The sequence below is a fragment of the Aulonocara sp. 'chitande type north' Nkhata Bay genome, linkage group LG18 (genome assembly GCF_057382095.1).
Source record: "Aulonocara sp. 'chitande type north' Nkhata Bay isolate Kocher_YH1m ecotype deep benthic linkage group LG18, A_spYH_male_GT1.1, whole genome shotgun sequence".
In the NCBI taxonomy this organism is placed as follows: domain Eukaryota; kingdom Metazoa; phylum Chordata; class Actinopteri; order Cichliformes; family Cichlidae; genus Aulonocara; species Aulonocara sp. 'chitande type north' Nkhata Bay.
The window spans coordinates 23314047-23335791 of record NC_141361.1 but is presented as its reverse complement, the minus strand read 5'-3'; the positions used below and the strand labels follow the sequence as shown (position 1 = coordinate 23335791).

Below are 21745 nucleotides of genomic sequence, written 5' to 3'. Positions count from 1 at the left end.
ATAGCCCAAAACCAACCACGAATATCCTTCTGTTTACAGAGAACCTGTGAATAACAAAAAAACAAAACAAAACAAATATATAGAATATAAACATGTTCCTTCTTTAGTTTTCTAGCCAGTACTGCATGTGATTATAGAAAAAGCTCATCAAACTGAGGCCGTACGACCACTGTTAGTATTATTAGTTACATCCAGGCCTCATTTCAATAAACTTCTTATCATTTTTTTCAAAGAACATGGTGAATTTGATTATACTGTCAATGAGGATGTTGAGTTAATGGCAGTGGATGGAAAAAGTAATTTTTTAAAAAGTCTTTTTTTTAAAATTATGTAGTCTTGACTGATTTTGTATTTTGAAAAATACTTTAATAGTATTTTTAATACTTTCACTCATTCACCTTATTAACCTTTTATTGAATTACTTGTCATATTTATACACAACGCCATATTTTCATATTTTACGTTTTTCGTAAAAAGACAGAATCTATAGTTATGGTTTTAAAACGCTCCTGACTCACCGTATGCGGTCACTTGTGCCGCTGTAGCCCCAGCGGCTCTCCACCTGACCAAAACGTGTGATGCTGCACTCCTTTCCGCGGAGGCAGCAGCGAGGGCGGTCAATGAAATCTACGTGTGGCTTCGGGTTGACTGTGAAGTGCAGGAAGAGACTCACCACCTCCCGGTCAGTCAGGATACTGGACTGTGCTGGACCTGGAGGGAAAGGGATGCAACCCGAGGACACACATCAAAGACTAAATCACAGTGTGTGTTTATAGGAGAGGGAAATGCTTCTTAAAAAACTGATTAAAAATGTTCCCATCCACCTGCAGCAAACTCTTCGATGGTCATGAGAGGGAACCGGATGAGTGTGAGAGCTTTTCCCAGGACTTTACGCTTGTTTTCGGGCGTTGGCTGCAACTGCTGCCTGTGCGCCTCGGCCTCGGCCCAACGAACTGCAGCACTAAACAAACGCACCTCCCTCACTCCCAGAGTATCTCTCTCCAAAACTGCCACCAGTGTGTCTAGAGAAGAAAAGGATGACAAAAAAATATTACACTGTTACTCTGAAATACAAAACTTGGACACAATGGCGCTCACAATAACAAAGACAAATTACCCAGATCTATGTCTGTGAAGCCTTCAGCGGCAAGCGCGTCTCCAGTGTTCTTGTCAATATTTTCCAAGCAGAGGCTTGCAAGCTGTGGCTCATCAAACAACCGTGCCTGAAATTACAAATTATTTTGAATACACAGATAAGTTAAAGGTTTAAGATGACAGCTGCAATCTGCAAAGGGTTGTAGCGTAGTTTATGCTTAGACATGTGTAACTTGAAGTTCAATAAGATGGACTAAATCGTTAACACATGCTCTGCACAGGAATGCTGAAAATACAGTATCGCACTCAAAAGCCAAAAGGTGGAGCCATTTTTCAAAGGCATACCTGTGTCAGCAGCATGAAAGCATTGTCTGCTCTGAGGTTCTTCTTCAGGAACTCCACACAGTGAGCCTCCAGGGCTGGAACTGCATACTTCTTTGCCGTATAGAGTGTGGTCATCACCGTCTCAGGCCCGATCTGGACTTCATCAGAGTAGAGAAACCTGCAGGAAGATGGCAGATTACACATGTTATTGCATTACAGTTACTGTGCATGTGTATATGCCCTAATATTCAATTACGATTATGAATAGCAGCAGATCAGACACAACATTAACAGCACCTGGCCAATATCTTGCCACCAAACAGCTCTGGCTCACTGCACCTGCCAGCTTACCTTCTTCTAACCTCAACACGTTTATTGACTGAGGTCACATTCCTCCACTGATGCAGTTCTGATGCCTGCTTTAAGCTATTGTCAGTGGGCAGGAGTCTGCACGGCCACTATGACCAGTATTCAATGAGCTGCAATGAACCAATCTATCATAACCAGCAACTACAGCAATTTTTAGATTTATGTGTTTTTGCTCCCCCTTGAGCCTTTGGTTATTCATGACCCTGTCACTAACTCACTGCTTAATCTTATGGGTTCCCAGTTCTGCCAAGGCCTGCTGGAGATGCTCCGACCCACTTTTCTAAACTTAGCAAAAAAAGTAAGGAAATTTGTGTTTAGTTGATAACTTAATTGTTGTAACAATGCTTCTTGGCAAAATCCTTATACCATTGTTACAACAATTAAGTTATCAACTAAACACAAAGTTATCAACTAAACACAAAAAAGCCTGTTTATTTCCACATTTGTAAGGAAGATGCTTTTGTGGGTTGAGCAGCAGAGGTGAGAGTGTGAATATCAGCCAGTGCAGTTGTGCTGGTCACTCTGGCATGAACAGCATGTCCAGGCTGATCCCACAAGGGTTCAGTGGGGTTGAGATCAGGGCTGCAGGCCGGCCATTCAATCCTCTTTACTTCCAAATTCTGGAGGCAGTCTCTGATAAACCCCACTCTGTGGGAGCAAGTGCGGTCATCTTGGAGGATAGAGTTCAGCCCCAGACCAGATTTGGCAAGTTTTCCATCACTGCAATCCACAAATGCATTTTCACAACTTACAATCGTGGCACCACTTAAAGGGAAATAAGAAGGCTCCCCAACGGTATAAGACAAAGAAAGAAATCAAACAAACACAAATGTCCTTACTTTCTGTTCTTTCCAAGAAGCCACAATCAGGTGCTGACCGTCCCCCATAGCCTAACATATCCCAATACCTCACAGGTCCCATTGTCAGGTGCACATCCCTGTCATGGGTTTTAATGTTGTGACTGATCGGTATAAAACCACGCCCACTTTAAGGAGAGCGTCGTGTTAAAGACGCTCGGCTCCTTACTTTAGCAAGGCCAGAAAGGCAGCTGGTTCCACATCTGGGAGCTCGATCTCCGTTGACGTGGTCGCCATTCCCCCGTTGAACATGGCATCAAACACTGCGCTGCCCACAGCCAGAACGAACCTGACAGCAGCAGAGACAGAGGCAGGGATAAAGTCGCTTGCAGAGCTGCTTGCAGAGCCTCTTCCCCCCCACTTAATCCTCTTACCTGTGTGCCGGTATCCTTTGAACTCCCATCCCCTTGCCCACTAAAAAATGAACGTCACTGAGCACCTCGTTGTTGAAGAGGAAAGCGAACCTCTCTTTCACGGTGCTCTTCGTTGCCTGCCAGTTGTACACTGGCTCTCGGTACACCAGCACGGAGGCGGCCGCCGGAGTGGCCGTCGGTGCCGCCGCCGGAGAGGCGTTTGACGCCGCGGTGCTTGCCATGTTGGACGCCGGAGAGGCCATTGCTCCGGCTGCCGCAGCACCTGCCGCAACGGGCTGCTGCAGGGAGTTCTGCGCAGTCGGTTGAGTTCCGGTCGAAACACCGTTGCCGTCTCCCCCTCCAGGCCCAAGCTGCGGGTTGGGCCGCCTCGCGGCTCCCTGCGGCCCCCCAGCTGCACCGACCCCTCCGCCGTTGGATGCGGGCATGGAGAAAACACTGTTGCTGGGTTGGCTGTTTCCCAAAGGACCCGGACCAGAGAAACTGAGGCAAGGAGGCCTGCCGCTGTTGTCTCCAGTAGCCATCTTGAACCCAGAGTAGGCGTAAACAACACACTTCCTCTGTTTATTTATTTCTAGCAGGCTCAACAGTCACATCTGCTTTTTGCTTCCCCCTAGCGTTTATCACAAGTATTGCAAGCTATAATCTGCACCAGTGGGTATTTTTATTGTTTGCGTAATACCTCTTTAAACCCCCACCCCACACTTGATTAAAAGCTATTTATTCAGTAATCAGCAGTGGAGAACAATGGGAAAAGGCGTTAAAGGCTTTTTACACTCAAGCGTGATACAAGAAACAAAACAGTGCATAACCATGCAACTAAAAGTAGTACAGAAAATGATCTGAGAGAAAACAATATTATACTATACTTGTGAGAAGAATGTGGAATATTTTGTAAGTTAATATCGTAGCTGCCCAAGCAATTTATTTCTAAACAAGCCAACAGACAGTAGTGTGCAAAATCCTTGAGCCACACCTTATTTCTTTATATTTTGCTTCCAAGCGGCCAGACTTTCTTATACCTGGCCATTTTCAAAAGAATGCTGAATGTTGAATGAATCTGCAAACAAGGCAAAAGATAACACAGTTTGACAGGCATAAAATAGAATTTTTGCAGTGATTAGGTAATTCCAAAAGAGCTATTAGCTGAAACCTTGGCATATCTGAGCACGGTGTACAGTGTGTCCTTAAAAAAACTGAAGATATAGGGCAAGTGGAGGAGAAAAGACAAAAGAAGACGTGGCAGGCTTAAAAACAATTTATATATATATATATATATATATATAAAACTTAACACCCAGCACGCCCCTGCGGGCGGTTTATCCTTCAAGCTCGTATGAAAGTGATCTCAAACACACCGACAACACAGTGAACGCATACCTGGATAAAGAAAAACACACAATAGAACACTATCAGTCATTGACTGGCCTCCCCAGAGTCAGACGTCAACACTATTGAAGCAGTGTGGGATCATGATGAAAGAGAAAGGAACAAAAGGCAGCCAGAGTTTATATTTTGTAATATGGATCCACTTATATGTCTTTTTAACCTGACAGATTTTATATCACGTGCATGTGCACCAATAATAATTAATTTTCACAAGACTCAAAATAATGATGATAATCGCTTTTTTGGATATTTGCTTCATGAGCAGCTGTTCAGACCACAACATTTTTTATCACCTTTAACTATTTCATGTATATACTCTTGCACACATTAGCTGTCACTTGGCACTGTCTATATTTCATCTTACTGTTTCTTAGTGTGACTCAACTGAGTCTATGTTTTGCAGTCTTTGCATTTCACCACTTTTACCATCTGCCTTGCTTGTCATCCTTTGACAAACCCCTGAGATGCATGTTTGATAGCGCCTATTCCACAGCAAAGCCCTTTTTTCTGTCTCCATCTCCATTGTGACACTTTCTTTGTCGGTCTGGCAAAAAACAAAACAAAAAAAGAGATTATAGCCAATGTTGTAGTGCTTTATCCACCTATAACACACATTTACAAATTTGAATGTGCTTGAATGTGTGCTGGGCTTGTTCTCATGGATGCACAGGGGTGGACTAATGAAACTCTAGTCAAAGAGTACGACACTGTACCTGAATAGTCCTGAAACTGTAGAAAGACTTCGTGGGAATGTTAGACCAGATGCTTTGGATGTTGACCTATGCTTGCAGTAATAACAAAACGCTTTTGAAAGAGTTGCATCTGAACAAACCACAGGACCACAGGAACCATGTACTGGTTTGGTGTTGGGCTCTTTGACAGTGGCGGAGGGTTGATGATTTAGTCTTGTCTTGCATCAACAGGACCTGGGCACCTTGTAGTCATTGAGTTGACCGTGAACTCCTCTGTACACCAAAGTATTCTAGAGTCAAATGTTAGGCCATCTGTCTGACAGCGAAAGCTTGGCTTAAACTGGACCAGGAATGTGATCCCAGGGAGGCACAGCAGCAAATCTACAATAGAATGGCTGAAAATAAAAAACATTTTGTAATGGCTCAGTCAAAATCCAGACCTCAACCTGACTGAAAACCTGCAGTGGGATGTTAAGAGCACTATCAAATTCCTGCAAACGTCAACGAACCGCAACAACGCCGTAAAGAAGAGTGGGCCAAGTTTCCTCCACAAGGATGGGAGAGACTGATAGAGTCATACAGACAATGATTACTCCAAGTTATTGCTTCTAAAAGGCTTCTATGAGGCTTCTATGTTGTTGGAATTAAATAATTTGCTGTGCCTCAATAATGGTATGCTTTTTATTAATAATAAGTGTTATAAAGTTATATAGTGTAGTATTAAGTGGACGCAGCCCTGAAAAATAAAGGCATGAGACCATGTGTCCTTGGGGAGTAGAAAGCTGCAGACTCTCACTCACGCTTGCCTTGGAAAATGTAGATAAGAGGGGACCATCTCTAGTGGAAAGTTACTGAGACACTGTTGTTTAGACTAGAATGGTAGTATAATAGTAGTAGCTTCTGTAATAAAACTGTTAGGGGCACACCAGCATTTTGAGATCCACGGCAGCGTGTCATGCAGGACGCATCTCCCTTCTAGAAGTAATGTGAAAGAGTAATAAAGTGTTAAATGGTCTACTGAGCAGTGTTTTGTCTTCCATCGGATGCCTCTGAGGAATCAAAAGAACTCGGTGTAGTGTTGATATTTACAGTGTGCATAGATTCTCACAACCTGCTTCTTCTTTCTTTAAATATTGATGTTATTGTTGATCATCTCAGGTAGTATTTAGCTAACTTACAGACTAGATAATTTTTTAGTACTTCCTGATGTGTAAAAGCTTAGGTTGGATAGGGTGCACTTTCTTTTTTTACCATGAGGGTACGAAGTTCTGTGGACAAGTGGATGACCTCCTGAATATTTTCAGCGGATACTGGAGTGATGCTTTTTGGGGGCTGCACTAACTGACAGTTATACAGTAAAACTCTATTTTCAGACTGATTTCTGAACATGATAGTGGATCTGCTGTGAAACCCCTATCAACACACCGAAAAGAGGGCTAAGTTAAAGGGTTAAGTGCTATTGGATGGGATTAGATTATTTACTTCATCACTGGGTGTATTTTCCATATGCATGACTTAAAAAGAAGAAGAAGAAAAAAAGACCACGGATGCTAACTTGCTAAATGAAAGCGCCACCTGATGTTGATGTTACCACCTGATCCAGCCTTGGATGTGAACTGAGAAAAATACTGGACAACTTTCTCTCTGAAGCAGTGAATGGAAATTCCTGGTCGCCATATTGTTCATTGAGTACATTACATCAGCCAAAACGATATTATTAATTACCCCACCTTCCCGCCTCCCCTTCTGGCTGCTACTCATCACCCGTGACGTCAGGGCGGCACGGCGCGGGGGAGCTGTCCTCGCGCGGAGGGTGCTGCTGCTGAAACAAGATGGCTGTGCGCGCAGGAGGAGCAGCGGCGGCGGAGGAGAGCTGAGGCAATGCAGAGGAGGGGGGGGCGAGGAATTTACTTCTGTGTGTCTTTCTTGTCCTGCCAAAAGAGCAACAGCCCCGCAGAGGAGGAGACGACACGCTTCCGAGATGGTGCTGATTTGTTTCCGTTACCTTTTACGGTGACGGTTTTTAACGGGGCTTTTTTATTTATTTATTTTTTAAACGGACGGACTGACCAAACAAATCACGGAGTCTGAGTAGAGGACAGCCGGGGACGCTCAACACCGCTACCAGAGATGTCCCTGCTGTGTGTGGGAGGTAAGAGGGGAAATGAAAGAGGCCGTGAAAGCCTGCCTGTTTCATGTTATTGAAGTATCACTAACTGCACCAGCTGTCTGACAGAGCCTGCGGGCTATCAGCTCCCAGCAAAAGTGTGTATGTGTATGCGTGTGTGTGTCCCGAGCTATTGTGCTGAATAGTCATTAAATCTCAGAGCAGAAACAGCCCGTTTATTGCGTGGGGAACACCACTGGGATACTTTCAGCAGCACCGTGTGTGTTTGTTCAGCGCTGTCTGTGCTCACGTGTGTCTGACATGAAAAAAGAGCAGTTGTGACTGTTTGTAGTAGAAAGCATGAACGGGCTCTTTGACTTTCTGTAAGCCCGGGGAGAACCGCTGCATCTTCTCCCGGCTCGCACTGTTGCGGTTGCCCGGTGTAAGCCTCCGTGTGTGTCATCCACTTCATTCATTCATGCGTGGGCAGTCCAAAGAGGAGGAGGAGGAGGAGGACGAGGAAAAGCCCCTGCCGCTGCCGCACCCCTCGCCTCCTCCTCCTCCGTTCACCGTGAGGGAATACTGGCTGTAGTCTGGAGGTGCGCGTCACTTCTGCGCGTTTTCCCTCAAGCGATGCGTCACCTCCTCCCACCAGACTCCCCGAAAGCACCTGATGCTGATACTGTTGCCTCTCCGCGCGATGAATAAGCATCTGCTGTGATTGCTCATAAGCTGGAACCTCCAGCTTCACATCCAGGGCGCGGTGAACGCACACGAGGAGAGGATGAGAGAGGCGGGGGGAGATTTTACAGCGAGACACGCGGTTGTTCTCAAGTGCGTTTTTGGCATAATTTGATGATAGATTGGGGCTGAATCAGCAAAAACTTGCCACCTCAAAAAACCCAAAACTGTTTAAAAACTGTAGTCAATAGATGGAATTTAAGCAAAATTGGTGTTGAATAGCAAGTTGTCCTCTAAGAAAGTTCCAGCCAGGGCTCTCAGTGTCTTGTAATTATTCATCTACATTGCTCTGGTCTTTAAGATGCCATGAAACATGAAATGAAACTGAAGCTTTCAGTTTAAAGTCATTCCATAATAATTTAATGGGTACCTGCTTTCTCCTTTTTACATAACTTAAAGGTGACGTTTAAAGAAAGCCTAGATGAGCCTACATGCACAAGTGCACTACTGAATATTTGTAATTTTTACTTGACTATTGACTTTTATATCAATTCTCTAAAGCTGTGACTAATACAGCCTCTAAAACAGATCAAGGGTTGGGCTGTAGTGTAGACATACAGTGTAGGTGAGCTCTAGGCAGCTGTCAAATGTGTGTTAGTGGCAGCATAAAGACAAAAGAGAAGTTAAGTGGTTCGTGAAGTCACCTTTGATATGGCAGACCCATTATGGATGCCAGCCCACCACATCTTGTCCCACCGGGTCCACCCACTGAGTGTTCCTGCTCTGAGTCAGTCCCAAGTGTCATTAAGACGCTGAGCGTTATTCATTCATAAACACTGGCTGCGGCTGTCAGTGTTGTAGTCTACGAGACTTGGCAGCGGGCCCTTTTTCTATTCCGCTTACATCATTCATGCTTACCTGACTGGAGCTATTTCTGGCCTCCACAGTACTTCATGCCTCTCAAATAGGCAGCATTTCTTTGGCGCATCTGCCGACCAAGCAGAATTCAGACACTGATACAGATTAACTCTGAAAAACTTGGCTTCTTTTCCAGCAGATAGCCCACATACTGTACTCTGAAGTCCACTTATTCTCCCTGTCCTCTCGATTTGGACACTAAATCAGGGACTGACACTATCAGCAACTGCAGGGGCTGCTGCAGATCTCATGTATATGTGATGCTTCAGTATAAAGCACTGTCTGTCTGAGTCATGTCATCCCTCGTTTCTGTCACTGGATGGCTGAACTCAGCTCACATGATGAAAACTGCTGGCATATCAGAGATACATACCAAAAAATAAATAAATAAATAAATAAAAAATGTATTTATTGTGGTGACAGCTGAGTTGGCGTGCAGCTGTGATGAAATGTTGTTTGCAGAGTATTTCTCATCATAACGCTCACTGTCAGAGAGATTTATGGTTGCATGCTATCATTAAGCTTTAGCTTTCTGCCACTGAAAATCCAATTCACTTTTTATTGATCCTTCTTTTACATACTGCTGCTTTTCCAGGGCCGTGTTAGTGTTGACATTAAAACACAGCAGGAGGCAGGCTCTGATGGGGTCTTCCCAAACAATGTGAAGATGTAACATTGAATCAAAAATTTCATTTTCGGTTGTCTTTTACAGACATCAAAAGGAATCAGAGTGTCAGGGCAAAACAAAAAAAAAAATCAATGTTATTGCAAATATGATAACCCATTGTTTGGATATTTATTTGTGTTTAGCAATAAGAATGGTGGTGGATCTTAACATTACTCTCATTGCTGCAGGTGTGTGCGAGCAAGCGTACACACCTGCTGATGTAACAGCGTGCCACTTGAGTTTTTGTGTGCGGCACGAAAGAAGCGAGAAATAGAAACATACAAAAAAAATAAATAAATGAAAGTGCTCTGCTGACTCAGAGCAGTTTTTATTTTATGGTGGTTGGTTTCTGTGTGGACAAGCCTGTGGAGAGTATTGTGAAGTAATTTGTGAATTGGTGTTAAAATAGTTTTTGTTTTAAAGATCTGGTTGCATAATCTAGCGAGGCGTTTTATTAACATGTGCACACACATGTAGTGTGGGGATCTGCATGGAGGAGAGCGAGTGGGTAGTGGAGCATTAAAAATGTATGGGCGTTACGTCAGGGCTGGTAAAAAGGTGCTGCAGAGAGAGAGAGAGAGAGAGAGAGAGGAGAGCCTGGGCTTTAACTGTATACTGAAAAATCACACGTGGTGAAGATGGAAATGTTCCCTTTGAAAGCTCGTACAATAAACCACAATCAAGCCATATAACTGAGCTCCTGCATTATGTTAAGGACTTCATAATTAAATCACTTGCTTTATATGTGCACTGTGTCTGCTACTGGGGAATTAATAAAATTGAATAAACACAATTAATAAAATTCTAGTTTGGGTTTCAGTTTAACCCTTTCCACCCTGCAAGTCCCTGTATCAGGACCATATACAAGCCCATTTTACCTAACACTCACACTCCAACTGATGCACCAGGGGTAGCTTGTGGTTCAGTATTTTGCCCAAGGGTATTTGGACGTGCAGACTAGAGAAGCTGGGCATAGAACCACCATCCTTCTGATTAGTAGACGACCCGCTCTGTCTCCTGAGCCACAGCTATCATTGGGCAACACAGTGTTTTTAGTGAATACACCTTACTGATTTAACTTGGTGCGTGATGACTCAGAAGCACCGTCGTGCTTGATTTCTGTCGCATCAGATTCTGTAGAGTTGCAGCTCAGCAACAAAAGCACTGCCCTTTAGGCTGAAGTAAAATTCTTAGAGCAGAAAAGTAGTGAAAATAAAAACAACAAAGTAAAACTAAATGGGAAAGGAATTAAAAATGACTTACTAAATGTATTTTAAAAAATTGATAGAATATCATTTGTCTGAGGCTGCTCATTGTTGTGTAATTGGAAAGCTCATTAAGTGTTTTCTGCATGTGTTCTTTCTCAGACTAAAAGGAACTGAAATTAATAGGATGCATTTTATGGGTTAATATGCTGTAGTGTTACTGCTCTAACCCATGAACTAAAATGAGACTGACATCTGAGCTCTATCCCGTCCGTGTATTAGCATGTAGATGCGTTGTATTTGCCGTTTCTGTATCCCACACTGATGAAACTCAGCAGGACACCCGTGTTTTTCATTGCCAACTCGGCTGGAACTTATAAGCACCGAGTTCAAGTCTGGATCATTAAAATTTAGCTTCCCTGAGTCAAGACTTGAGCTATTTGTGTAAAATGTGGATGTTTGCTGTGCAGTCGTCACCAATTCCATCTGATTGGAAAGTATGCGAGGCTATTTTTTTCTTAATCTAATAATGCGATTAATTTATGCAGTAATTTGTTGTGATTTCATGTTATGTGTGTTTTACTAAAACTCACACTGTCATTTCTTGTGCATCGCAAGCATCCCCGTGTTGTCCGATTTCAGTGCAAAAGCTAAAAACAGAAGACACATTAGCATGGCAACAGATGGTGTTCCTGTGTGTCACTGTGTCCCTCTCTGTGTTTTCACAGTGAAGAAAGCCAAGCTGGATGGACCCCAAGGTAAGACCTGGGATCCTGGAAGTAACATGAGGTGCAGGGGCAGAGATATAAGTCTTTAAAAAGACTGAGCACACATTGTAAAGTCAAAGAATAGAGGGACAGGAAATCTGTTATTGTGTAGGAATACAGTTGAAGAGAGGGAGACTACCTTATTGTTTTCCATTTTAAAACACCTATTTCTTCTTCCCTTTCTCCTCAACAGAGAAGTTCAACACTTACGTGACTCTAAAAGTACAAAATGTGAAGAGCACAACCATCGCTGTCAGGGGCAACCTGCCCAGCTGGGAGCAAGACTTCATGTTGTGAGTCCTTTGTCATCTTCTGACAAAGCTTCCTCTCTTTCTCCTTCTGTACTCTCCTCTCTCTAACTGCATTCTCTTTCCATCCTCCCATCACACTCTCAACTCCAGCTACTTGAGTGCTTTCATGATGTTTTTCTTTTTTAATCTCAGCTTTTCCCCGGCCCTCTCCAGTTTTTCAGTCCATCCCAAGTGCCCTTTATCCCTGTATTGTTTCAAATATCTCTTCCTCTCTGCCTACAACTGCCTCATGCTCTTTTTCATCTGCTCTCCCTCGATACTTCTGCCCATCTCATCCTTATTCTCAACCTTGGCTCCTTCCCAGCCCCTCTCTCCTCTCCTCTTCTCTGTCATTTCCTCTAAACACAAATCCTTGTTATTCATTTTTTCAGCCTCTCCTCCTCATCCTCTCTGTATTTTATAGTCACCCCAGCACCCCTCATATTCACAGCTTGCTTTAACAATCTTTATTCACTTTAAAATTAGTTTGTTTTGTCTTATTTTACTTAGGATGTAATTGGTGGTTTCAGCCAATAAAATATTACACAACACTGAGTATTTTTCATATAGAGTGATCCAGTGTGGTACTGACAGAGTGGCAGCATATGGGTGATAAATGGTGAGAATCACTTAGCATGTGGGATGCAGCAGGCAGGATTACTGCGGCGTCCTGTGCATCTGTATGATGGTCGGAGGCGTTGAGTGGTGTGCTGGGGTTGCATCAGTGAAGCTGCGTTATGTAATGTTTGGGCTGCAGAGAGCGCCTCATGCCCCCACTCAAACCGTCTTTAAATGACTGTGCCCCCTCAGTCACCACCATGAATCAAACAGGCACTTTTCTTAAAAGGAGTCACCACCGAGATGGGAAATCCACTCCCTCCATTTCTTAATTAAAGTTCCCGATTTCTCCCTCCAGGCATGCGATACAATCACCTCCTCCACTGCCTTCATCACATTCTTACCCTCCCTCCCCCTTTTTATGCCTCACTCTCACTCTTTTTTTCTGTCCTGCTGTCTTGTAAATGTTTTATGGTTCATGCTCACATCCCAAAGGAACATGTTTTAAATTTGTCATAGCGGAGCCCAAAAGTAATTACTTGTGTTTGTTTAATGTGGGGAAAGTATTCAGATTCATTACTTAAGTAAAACTACATGTAAAACAAAGCAAAAGTCATCCAGTACACTAGAATTTAAAAATTCTTAAGTGTTCATGGCAAAATAGACTTATAGTAAGTATAAATTGTAGACCTACACTCACTGGCTGCTTTATTCAGTACACCTGCTGAACTGCTTATTGACACAAATATTGAATCAGCCCATCACATGGCAGTAACTCAATACACTGAGGCATGTAGACATGATCAATATGACCTGCTGATGTTCAAACTGAGCACGAGAATGGGTGAGAAAGGTGACTTAAGAGACTTTGAAAGTGTGAAAGTGGCATGAAAGTGGTCTGTTGGTGTCAGAAGGGCTGGTGTGACTATTTCACAAACTGCTGATCTACTGGGATTTTCCCACACAAGCATCTATAGGGTTTGCAGAGAATGATCCTAAAAAGAAAAAAGCTGATTCACACAAGCTCGTCAAAACCCGACAACAGAAAATTGGAAAAATGTTGCCTTGTGCTGTAATAGTCTCAATTTCAGTTTAGGCTCATGATAGTAGCGCAATGGTGTGGGGCATATTTTATTAGCACAGTTTTGGGTCCGTTAGTACCAACTGAGCATTGTATACCCATCCTCTGATGGTTGCTTCCAGCAGGATAACACACAATGTTGTAAAACTCAAATCATCTCAAACTGGTTTCTTGAACATGACAGTGAGTTCACTGTCCTTCAGTGACCTGCACAGTCACTAGGTCTCTCTTCACCTTTGGGATATGGTGGAACAGGAGATTTACATCATCTGTGTGCAGCTGGCAAATCAGCAGCATCTGTGTGATGCTCAAGTATATCAGGCATACCTTTAAAAAAGTGGTTACGCAGGAAAAATATTTTATTTGACACTGATATGTGAAACAATGTGAAAGTGTCCTAATTTATAGTTACACAACTGTGCCATTTAATCTACTAACACAGGTTTTTTTTTTAATCTGTTACAATGTTTTGCATTTTATAAGCTAATCATATGTTCCTAATGAAATAGTACAGCATTAGTCTCTTTAATACTCTTAAAGTCTATAGACGCATGCAATAGTCAAACTCTTTGTCTGGATTTTGGACTTGAATTTTCTTTGTCTTCACAGTGAAATTAACCGCCTAGACCTGGGTCTGACAGTAGAGGTGTGGAACAAAGGATTAATCTGGGACACCATGGTTGGCACTGTGTGGATTCCACTTCACAGCATCCGGCAGTCCAATGAGGTTTGACACTAACCACGATCACAACTTTAGAAATAGCTGTCAAGTGGTGGTTGAGGACTCTTCACTCAGTTTTATGTTTGTGTAATGCAGGAAGGTCCAGGGGAGTGGCTCACGCTGGACTCTCAGGTCATCATGGCTGATAATGAGATCTGTGGCACCAAAGATCCCACCCTCCACCTGGTTTTACTCGATACGCGCTTCGAACTGCCTCTAGGTGAGAAATCAATATTCACATCAAAACCAGAAACTGTCAGTTGGTGGGAAAAAAATGAGAATTTGAAATTACAGGAAGTCATCAATCCTGTTGGCAACCGGGGGGATATGGAGCAAATAAATTATGTCTGTTGGTACATTTTCACAGCAAACAGTGATAAATGAGGACCAATAATTTCTGACTGATTAATTAAGCTGACCTACTTTTCAATTCTATGTTTGAGAGGACGTCGTGTGCAGATGTGTGTCATGGAGGGCAGTGTTTGTGCTCTTCTTTTCTCGGTGATCAAGCTGTGTTCCACTTAGCATTGATTAGGTGTCATTTTCATGCTGTTTCCCCTTCCTGTAGTCAATATTGCACACCTGACTCCACAGTTTGTGGACCTGACCTATTTATAGGTACTTGGCTTTAGACCTGTAAGTGGAGGAGGGCAATTTTCAATGTCACTGTATCCTAGTTAGACCAAAGTTTCCAATCTCAATAATATTTACGGATGGCTTGTTATACAATACTTTGTCTTCATTTGGGTCGCCTTTCATTTGTGACATAGAACAAAACAGTTCTTATGCAGACAGTCCTGTGAAAAACTATTTTAAGTGCTTATTTAGGAGAAGCTCTGTTTTTGCTGTGTTTGTAAGTGAGCCTTTCTCACTGGTTGTTTGCAGATATCCCAGAGGATGAAGCACGGTACTGGGCCAAAAAACTGGAGCAGCTCAATGCCATGAGGGACCAAGATGTAAGCTGTTACCCAGTTTGATTTAATATCCCTACGGCACATCCGTACTTTTTAGGAACAAGCCAACATGATTAATTGGGGGAATATTTTTCAGTTTACGAGATGAAATCCAACATTTTCTCCACTTCTGTTTCATTATTTTTCAATTATCCTCACGGTCTCGGCTCCAGTATTCATACCAGGAGGAACAGGAACGCCCTCTGCGTGTGCCAGGAACCCAGTGCTGTAAGTAACCCGTCGCTGTTTTTACAAATCAGTTTGTGCTTAACAGGAGAATTATGTGTCTAGCTTCAGAGATGTAATTAGTTTAAGATCAGCATGTGCATGGTGCATATAACCACACGAGGGTTGTTGAGCATAAGATGGGGAAAAGGGCCCGGATATCTGCACTGTAAAGAGATCGATAGCGTTAGATATCCAGAGGCGAGCTCCTCCAGAATCCTCTGTGTTTCGACCATTAACTCCGTCTGCAAGGCTTGCTGAGCCAGCTGTCTGGAAAGGCTTTCCATTCACCACCTCCATCTTGGAAATTTGAAGTGTTTAATGGCACGGAATCATGTTTACGTTTTAACACCGGTATAATTCATAATCAATACTGACATCCTCCTGTTTCCCTGCAGGTAACTGGAGTCTGTGGGGAGACCAACAAAGTAAGTGTACATACACTCACACTTTCTAAATTGCTTTGACTCTGCAATCCATCATTAGATTTGAAATCAAGCAATATGATCAATGGAGCGCTGACTTTGAGCTTCAATTTGAGGTCGTTTTCGTGTAGTTGTATATCGGGTGAACTGTGTTGGAGTGATTGTGATTTCAGCCACCTCTGAAAGCTGTGAGGCTATATTAAATTCCATATGTGGTAGTCACAGCAGTACAAACAAATATCTACTTCCAGTAGCAGTGTTACTTGTTACTGCAGGTAATAAACAGACCTTTGTTTACTGCCATGCTGGTAAACAAAAATGACTTCAATGACAAAGTTTACATATTATTTCAAGTAATTTCGATGAACTAAACTTTTAACATTAGTTACTGTTTTATTTATTTATTTTATACAGTGATTGAAAGAAAAAAAAATCAGCATCTCATTGTCCGGACATTCAAATCTACACAAAAAGTCTCCTTTGTCTCGCTTCCTTCCTGACTATCGCTTTCTCTCTCACTGTGATTAGCAGATGGTGTTATATAAGTGCCTTTCAGACTCACCCACACAACTGCAGCGATTCATCTCTCTTCACTCAGATTTTAAAAAAAGGAAAAAGCAGGGAGTGGGGTGTGATGATGGATGCTGAGCTGATGGAGAGGGGAGAAACAGGCAAAGAGAGAGAGAGACGGGGGGCACACGTGGGGGACATGAAGTTTGATGCCTTTAATTAGTGTTTTTACATGCCCAGGCGGATGAAGATGAAGGTGCGAGCGGTGCAGCGGCTGCCTCCATCAGTGGCTTTCAGAGTGCAAAAGATGATGGATAATGATGAATGATTAATAGATAGCTGGTTTCTCTTTCGACTGCTTCAGCACTGTTCAAGTCGGTCATCACTTCCCTCTGGGATTTTTAATCTAATCCAATCTATGGACACCACAGAAAAGTAAAGCGTCCCCTCAGCAAGCGGCATAGATTTACATTCGGCTATGACGGGAGGGTGAGAGGGAACATGCTGATATTCGTCGTGTGCTTCATGTTTCACTTCACTTTGAATGGCCTGCAGTTTATGGGTGTAGCTGGGGTTCAGCGGCTCATCTTTATTATCTGTAATTACCATAGTGTAAAAAATTGGTTTAGTGCCAGTGTCATTATTTTCATGGTAAATTATTCTGAATTTCTTCTTCCGGCTATAGCAAATTGTGAAGTTTTTTTTTTCTTGCTATGAATGTGTGTGCTCCTCTGTAGATGAAGACCCAGATAGTGCTGTGGACGACAGAGACAGCGACTACCGCAGTGAAACCAGTAACAGCATCCCCCCTCCCTACTACAGCACATCCCAACCCAACGCCTCTGTCCACCAGTATCCTATCAGCCACCAGCACCGCAACTCCAGAAGCTTCTCTTACCCTCGCTCTGGCAACAGCCATGACCTCGACTACCACCATCAGAGGACTGTCAGGTGTGTTTCTGCTTTGGTGTAGGCGTGTCTGTCCCAACAGTACCATGGCTGGCAGATTAGATGTGATGTTTAGTTCAGCTATAACCAATTTTGTCGCAGACGTTTTGATCTTCTATAGTAAGAAAAGACACAGGGGATATTAAAAAAAAAAGTATTTTTCCAGGTGCCTCAATAAGCCACGACAATATGATAATGGCCTGCATGAACAATACCTGGCACCTAAGTGGAAATCAGCCATGAATCATTCATGAATCATTCATTAATTCATGTCCGCCTGTGTTTTTCCTGCTGTGACAAGTCAGAAAGTCCTGTTAATGACTCAGTACAGTTAATGAAAATGTTCAGTGTCTTTGGTGCACATGCAAGCCTTTCATTGGTTTTTTCAGACAAAAAGCTGCATCTGTTTCAGAGTTGTTTACAACACTGTTAGACCTCTCAACATTTACATATCTTCCACAGAGTTAGAATGAAAATATACATTCATCCACACTCTGCTTTATGAATTATTCAGGTGGCAATCTCATGGTCAATACTGCACATAAGATTAGCTGTCTCTGTGAGTGTATTGGACAGGGCAACCTCCTCACATCCCCGCACATCCTTCTTCATCTCTTCCTCTCAGCTCTCTGCACTCGCTCCCTCTCTGCACTTTTGTTTTGTCACCGTGCTCACCATCCCTCCTCTCTTCACCGTCTGCCTCTCCCTCATTCATCCTTTTTCTTCTCTGTGCCTCTATTTTGTTTTTAATAACCCCATTCATCAAATAGCATGAATAAGTTTTCCCCATTTGTTGCATTTCTTGATGCTTTTTTCATTTTTCCTTGGTCAGCTTTCTCGGGGCCTCATACCTTTCTGTTCTGCTCTATTTCTTGCTACTTGTCTGGTACTCTTGTATCCCTGGTGCTTTTCATTGATTAGCCATCAGCATTATTTCAGGCGGCCTCAAGACATGTAGAAAAGGTATTTTGTTGAGCTGTCTAGCAGTGTATCAGCCATAAAGGGCTCTAATATAGTGCTCTATAAGCATTTTTAAGATAATAGTTCATAGAGGGATGGTAAACCATTTATTCTACATATGCCTAGATACTCACTAATATACATGTAATAATAGCATAAATTATAGTGTATGTATGTTTATTATAAAACTGTCAACCTTTTCTTAGTACCTTGGGTACTCTCCAGGCAATGCTGTCTTGCATTTTTATATTTTTCTCTTCTCTTCTCTTCTCTTCTCTTCTCTTCTCTTCTCTTCTCTTCTCTTCTCTTCTCTTCTCTTCTCTTCTCTTCTCTTCTCTTCTCTTCTCTTCTCTTCTCTTCTCCTCCCTCCAGTCCCACTGGGAGCTATGCATCATCTGCAGAGCTCAGCCGGTGCAGCAGTCAGCTGAGCGAGGAAGACTACGGTGGTGAGTACGGGGAGAGGGACCTTTACGATGAGAATGACTCCTACCATTCCTGTCACTCCTCCGTTAGCTATAGTAAAGGCTCTCCAGACTGGGACCCTGATGAGACTCAGGGGGCGTACAGCGATGAAGGTGGCTACAGCAAAGATGGAGGAGAAGAGGCTGCTCTGTATGAGGAGGATGACGGAGGACTGTTATATGAAGGAGAAGAGGAAGGCCTCTATGAGGATGAGGAGATGATGTATGATGATGAGGATTTGTACAATTTGGATGGGACCCTCAGTGAGGACATGGAACCTCCCTTCACTCCCACTCCAACCTCAACTGCCCCTCCAGCACTTGATGTACCCAACTCCAGGCCCCCTCTAGAGAAGCAAAACTCCCTGCACCAACAGCAGCCTCCTGCTCAACCCTCTAACCAGTCCAACCAGGCTCATTCTGCTGGTATGGCACCAACAACACAGTCCCCTTCTGGTCAACAAACAGCCCAACCGCCCAAACAACCCCAGACCCAAACACAACCCCAGCCGCAGCCAGCTCCTTCTGCCACGTCCTTCTTCTCCATGGCCAAACCTCTAACAGCTGCTGTCACAGGATTGGCTTCCAGTTTCCTGTCTTCTGTCCCCACAGCCCAGCCAGCTCAGTCTCACCCTTCACCTTCAGCTGTATCTCAGCAAAACCATTCTGCTGCAGCTAACTCTGTCCCTCCATCTCACCCAGCCACTTTGGCTAACTCAGCCCCTGCTGCATCCCAGCCCCCTTCCAAAGCAATGGGCCCTTCATCTGAGCAAACCCCATCTAATCTCAATGATCTGGCGACCCAGTCAATGTCATTTGAAGACCAGGCTCCCATGGTTGAGGAGGAACCATGGCTAGAGCAGGAAACAATGCTGGAGAAGGAGGCCAGAACCCCTCCCGCACAGAATGAAGAGATGATTCCCATTGAGCAGAAAGAGGAGAATTTTGAAGAAAGCAGACCCGTGACCCCAGATGAGGAAAAAGAGATGCCACCTGAGAGGTAGGATTGAAGGTTGAATGGAAATAAGATCAATTCACTGAATCAACAAAAAAAAATCAGAGCTGAAAAGTTGTTTTCACAAAGATCTTTTCAGCTGAAAACAACTTTTCTTCAGCTGAAAAAAGTCAAAAAATGTTGTTGTTTTTTCTTTTAGTCCTCCAGTAACAGAGGAGCCCAAAGAGCCAGTTGATCCAGCAGTTAGAGCCAAAGAGAACTGGCACAGACTCTACAACAAGGTCTTAGAACAACTCCGGGAGGTAAGTGCACCATTTACTCCCAGTCTCAGCTCTGACCGAGCCACACCCTTCCAGCCTCACTGCAACAGTCCACTCATCTGAGCTGTGTGCCTGATTCAGCTCCACCCAGTGATATCAAAAATACACCTCAGTTCCAGGGACTCTAAAGTGTCTACCAGGTCTCTGAAATATGTATGCGCTATCCATTATTTATGTGCAGAGGCAGGGTACATACACTAACTTCTTGAGTTCTGTTTTGATAGTGTTTTATGCAGACTTAATGTGTTTCATATTCTATAATTGATACCTTTTTGGCTTCCTTAAAAATAAAAATACTTGGCAGGGAGCAAACTTCATATTTTAGCCTGGGTGCAGCTCCACACCACTGCTTGACAAGAACTGCATGGCCTAGCCAGATACATTAAGTTTTGCTTGGTCGGTTTTCACTTGCATATTTTATTTATATATTATGTTGCTGTTCATTGCGTTTGAATTCAGTTGTGCAGAGAAACAATCACTTGCTTCAATGTTTATTTTGATGTGTGTTGCATTATGTTTTTGTACATTTGGCTTCCTTCCCCTCTCTTTATTTTGATTTTTTTTGTTTGTTTGTGCCAACCCGCTTTGTTTTCTTTCCAGTTTCATGTCATTGCCATAGTGACACTCACATGCACTTTGCTCGGCCATCATTGGAGCATGCTGACAGGTAGGTACAGCCTGAACGTGTTGCTTGAAAGACAGAAGGAAATGCGTCCTGCTGCATATCTATATAAACAGACACCTTCGCTTCGTTCATTCATTTTTCACAACAATTTGACCTTTTTTAGTTGTATCTTTCAAGAGCTGAGCAGTTTGCATATGTGACATAAATTAATTGGCTTTCCAGAAACACCTTTGAATTGAACGTTTACATAAATAAGAGTACTTTGCATAGCTCCATAATCCATAGTAATTTACTGACTAAGTGGTTCTTTTGGTTCTAAATTCTGCTGCCTATAGAGTAAATGCCTTTGTAAACGCCATTATCTTTGTTTCACAGCTGTACAAAGAGCACACTAACTCTGTAATTTCTCTGACCCGCCCTCCTTCAAACAGTGATACAATAATTCAAAATGGGATGGGGTTTAAATGTGAAGAGTTTAATTGAGCACTTTCATAATCAGATAACTTTCATTATGGTGATGCAGCTGTATTCATGCAGCATATTAAAGGAAAAGAAAACCCTGTAGGGACAAACTTCAGATGTCTTTTTTCTTCTTTGACATTCCTCCTCTTTCTCTCTCAGGCTCGAGGAGAGACGTCCAACTCGCTGTGGTTTGGTAAAGGAGGGTGAGTCGTTTATGTTCTCTTACATGACATTACATCAGACAGTGTTTCAGTTAGGTCAAATAATATATCAGCAATTTTACAAAGTACATGAGAAATTTGAAATATTATATAACTTTTTACAGGTAATAACTGTTTCCTTTGAAATACCTAGACATTAAAGTGAAGCCACTCCATAACATTAACACTGTCTGAACCCTGAAATGTACAGTACATTGGCAAATATTGTTTATTTTTCCACAAAATTACCAAAAATTTATGCAGTAATAAAAATTACTAACAGAATAATTTATCTCTTTTCCTGTAAATTTTCTTACACACTACTTAAATGTACTCACAATATAATTGTTTCTTTGTTTCCTGATGTGTTAGCCCTGTTATTCTAGTAAATTTACCCTTTAAGTATTTGTAGGTAATTATTTTGTCATTTCAAGTAAAGTACATTAAAATTCCATTTAATTACTTGGGAAGTATGCACCTCAAGTACAATTAAAGTTATCCTCAGTTCATTGGTGAAAGAATCCTTTAGTGTTTTAGCTTGACAATCCTTTTTTTTTAGCCCAGAAATGTTTCGTTCTGTTTTATCGAGGCTCGTTCAGCTTGTGGCAT

The 21745-nt window shown here is 42.7% G+C and overlaps 2 protein-coding genes across 2 annotated transcripts in view; one reads left to right on the top strand and one right to left on the bottom strand.

Moving 5' to 3' along the window:
* Positions 1–3584, bottom strand: part of btbd2b (BTB (POZ) domain containing 2b) — a 6103-nt gene extending 2519 nt beyond the window's left edge. Inside the window, exons 1-7 of the mRNA XM_086272382.1 lie at positions 3020–3584; positions 2815–2934; positions 1441–1597; positions 1118–1223; positions 825–1022; positions 519–711; positions 1–44 (exon numbers count right to left, since the gene is read on the bottom strand). The exon at positions 1–44 is cut by the window's left edge and continues 44 nt beyond it. Of these exons, the coding sequence (XP_086128508.1) occupies positions 1–44; positions 519–711; positions 825–1022; positions 1118–1223; positions 1441–1597; positions 2815–2934; positions 3020–3540 (1339 nt within the window). The 5' untranslated portion in view covers positions 3541–3584. The remainder of the gene's footprint in view (positions 45–518; positions 712–824; positions 1023–1117; positions 1224–1440; positions 1598–2814; positions 2935–3019) is intronic.
* A 3332-nt stretch (positions 3585–6916) lies between these two features.
* The window catches only part of LOC147308570 (protein unc-13 homolog A-like), a 33162-nt gene continuing 18333 nt past the window's right edge, over positions 6917–21745 (top strand). Inside the window, exons 1-12 of the mRNA XM_086272383.1 lie at positions 6917–7249; positions 11404–11433; positions 11636–11735; positions 13981–14098; positions 14189–14312; positions 14978–15048; positions 15219–15273; positions 15669–15698; positions 16943–17156; positions 18486–19574; positions 19729–19831; positions 21096–21139. Of these exons, the coding sequence (XP_086128509.1) occupies positions 7228–7249; positions 11404–11433; positions 11636–11735; positions 13981–14098; positions 14189–14312; positions 14978–15048; positions 15219–15273; positions 15669–15698; positions 16943–17156; positions 18486–19574; positions 19729–19831; positions 21096–21139 (2000 nt within the window). The 5' untranslated portion in view covers positions 6917–7227. The remainder of the gene's footprint in view (positions 7250–11403; positions 11434–11635; positions 11736–13980; positions 14099–14188; positions 14313–14977; positions 15049–15218; positions 15274–15668; positions 15699–16942; positions 17157–18485; positions 19575–19728; positions 19832–21095; positions 21140–21745) is intronic.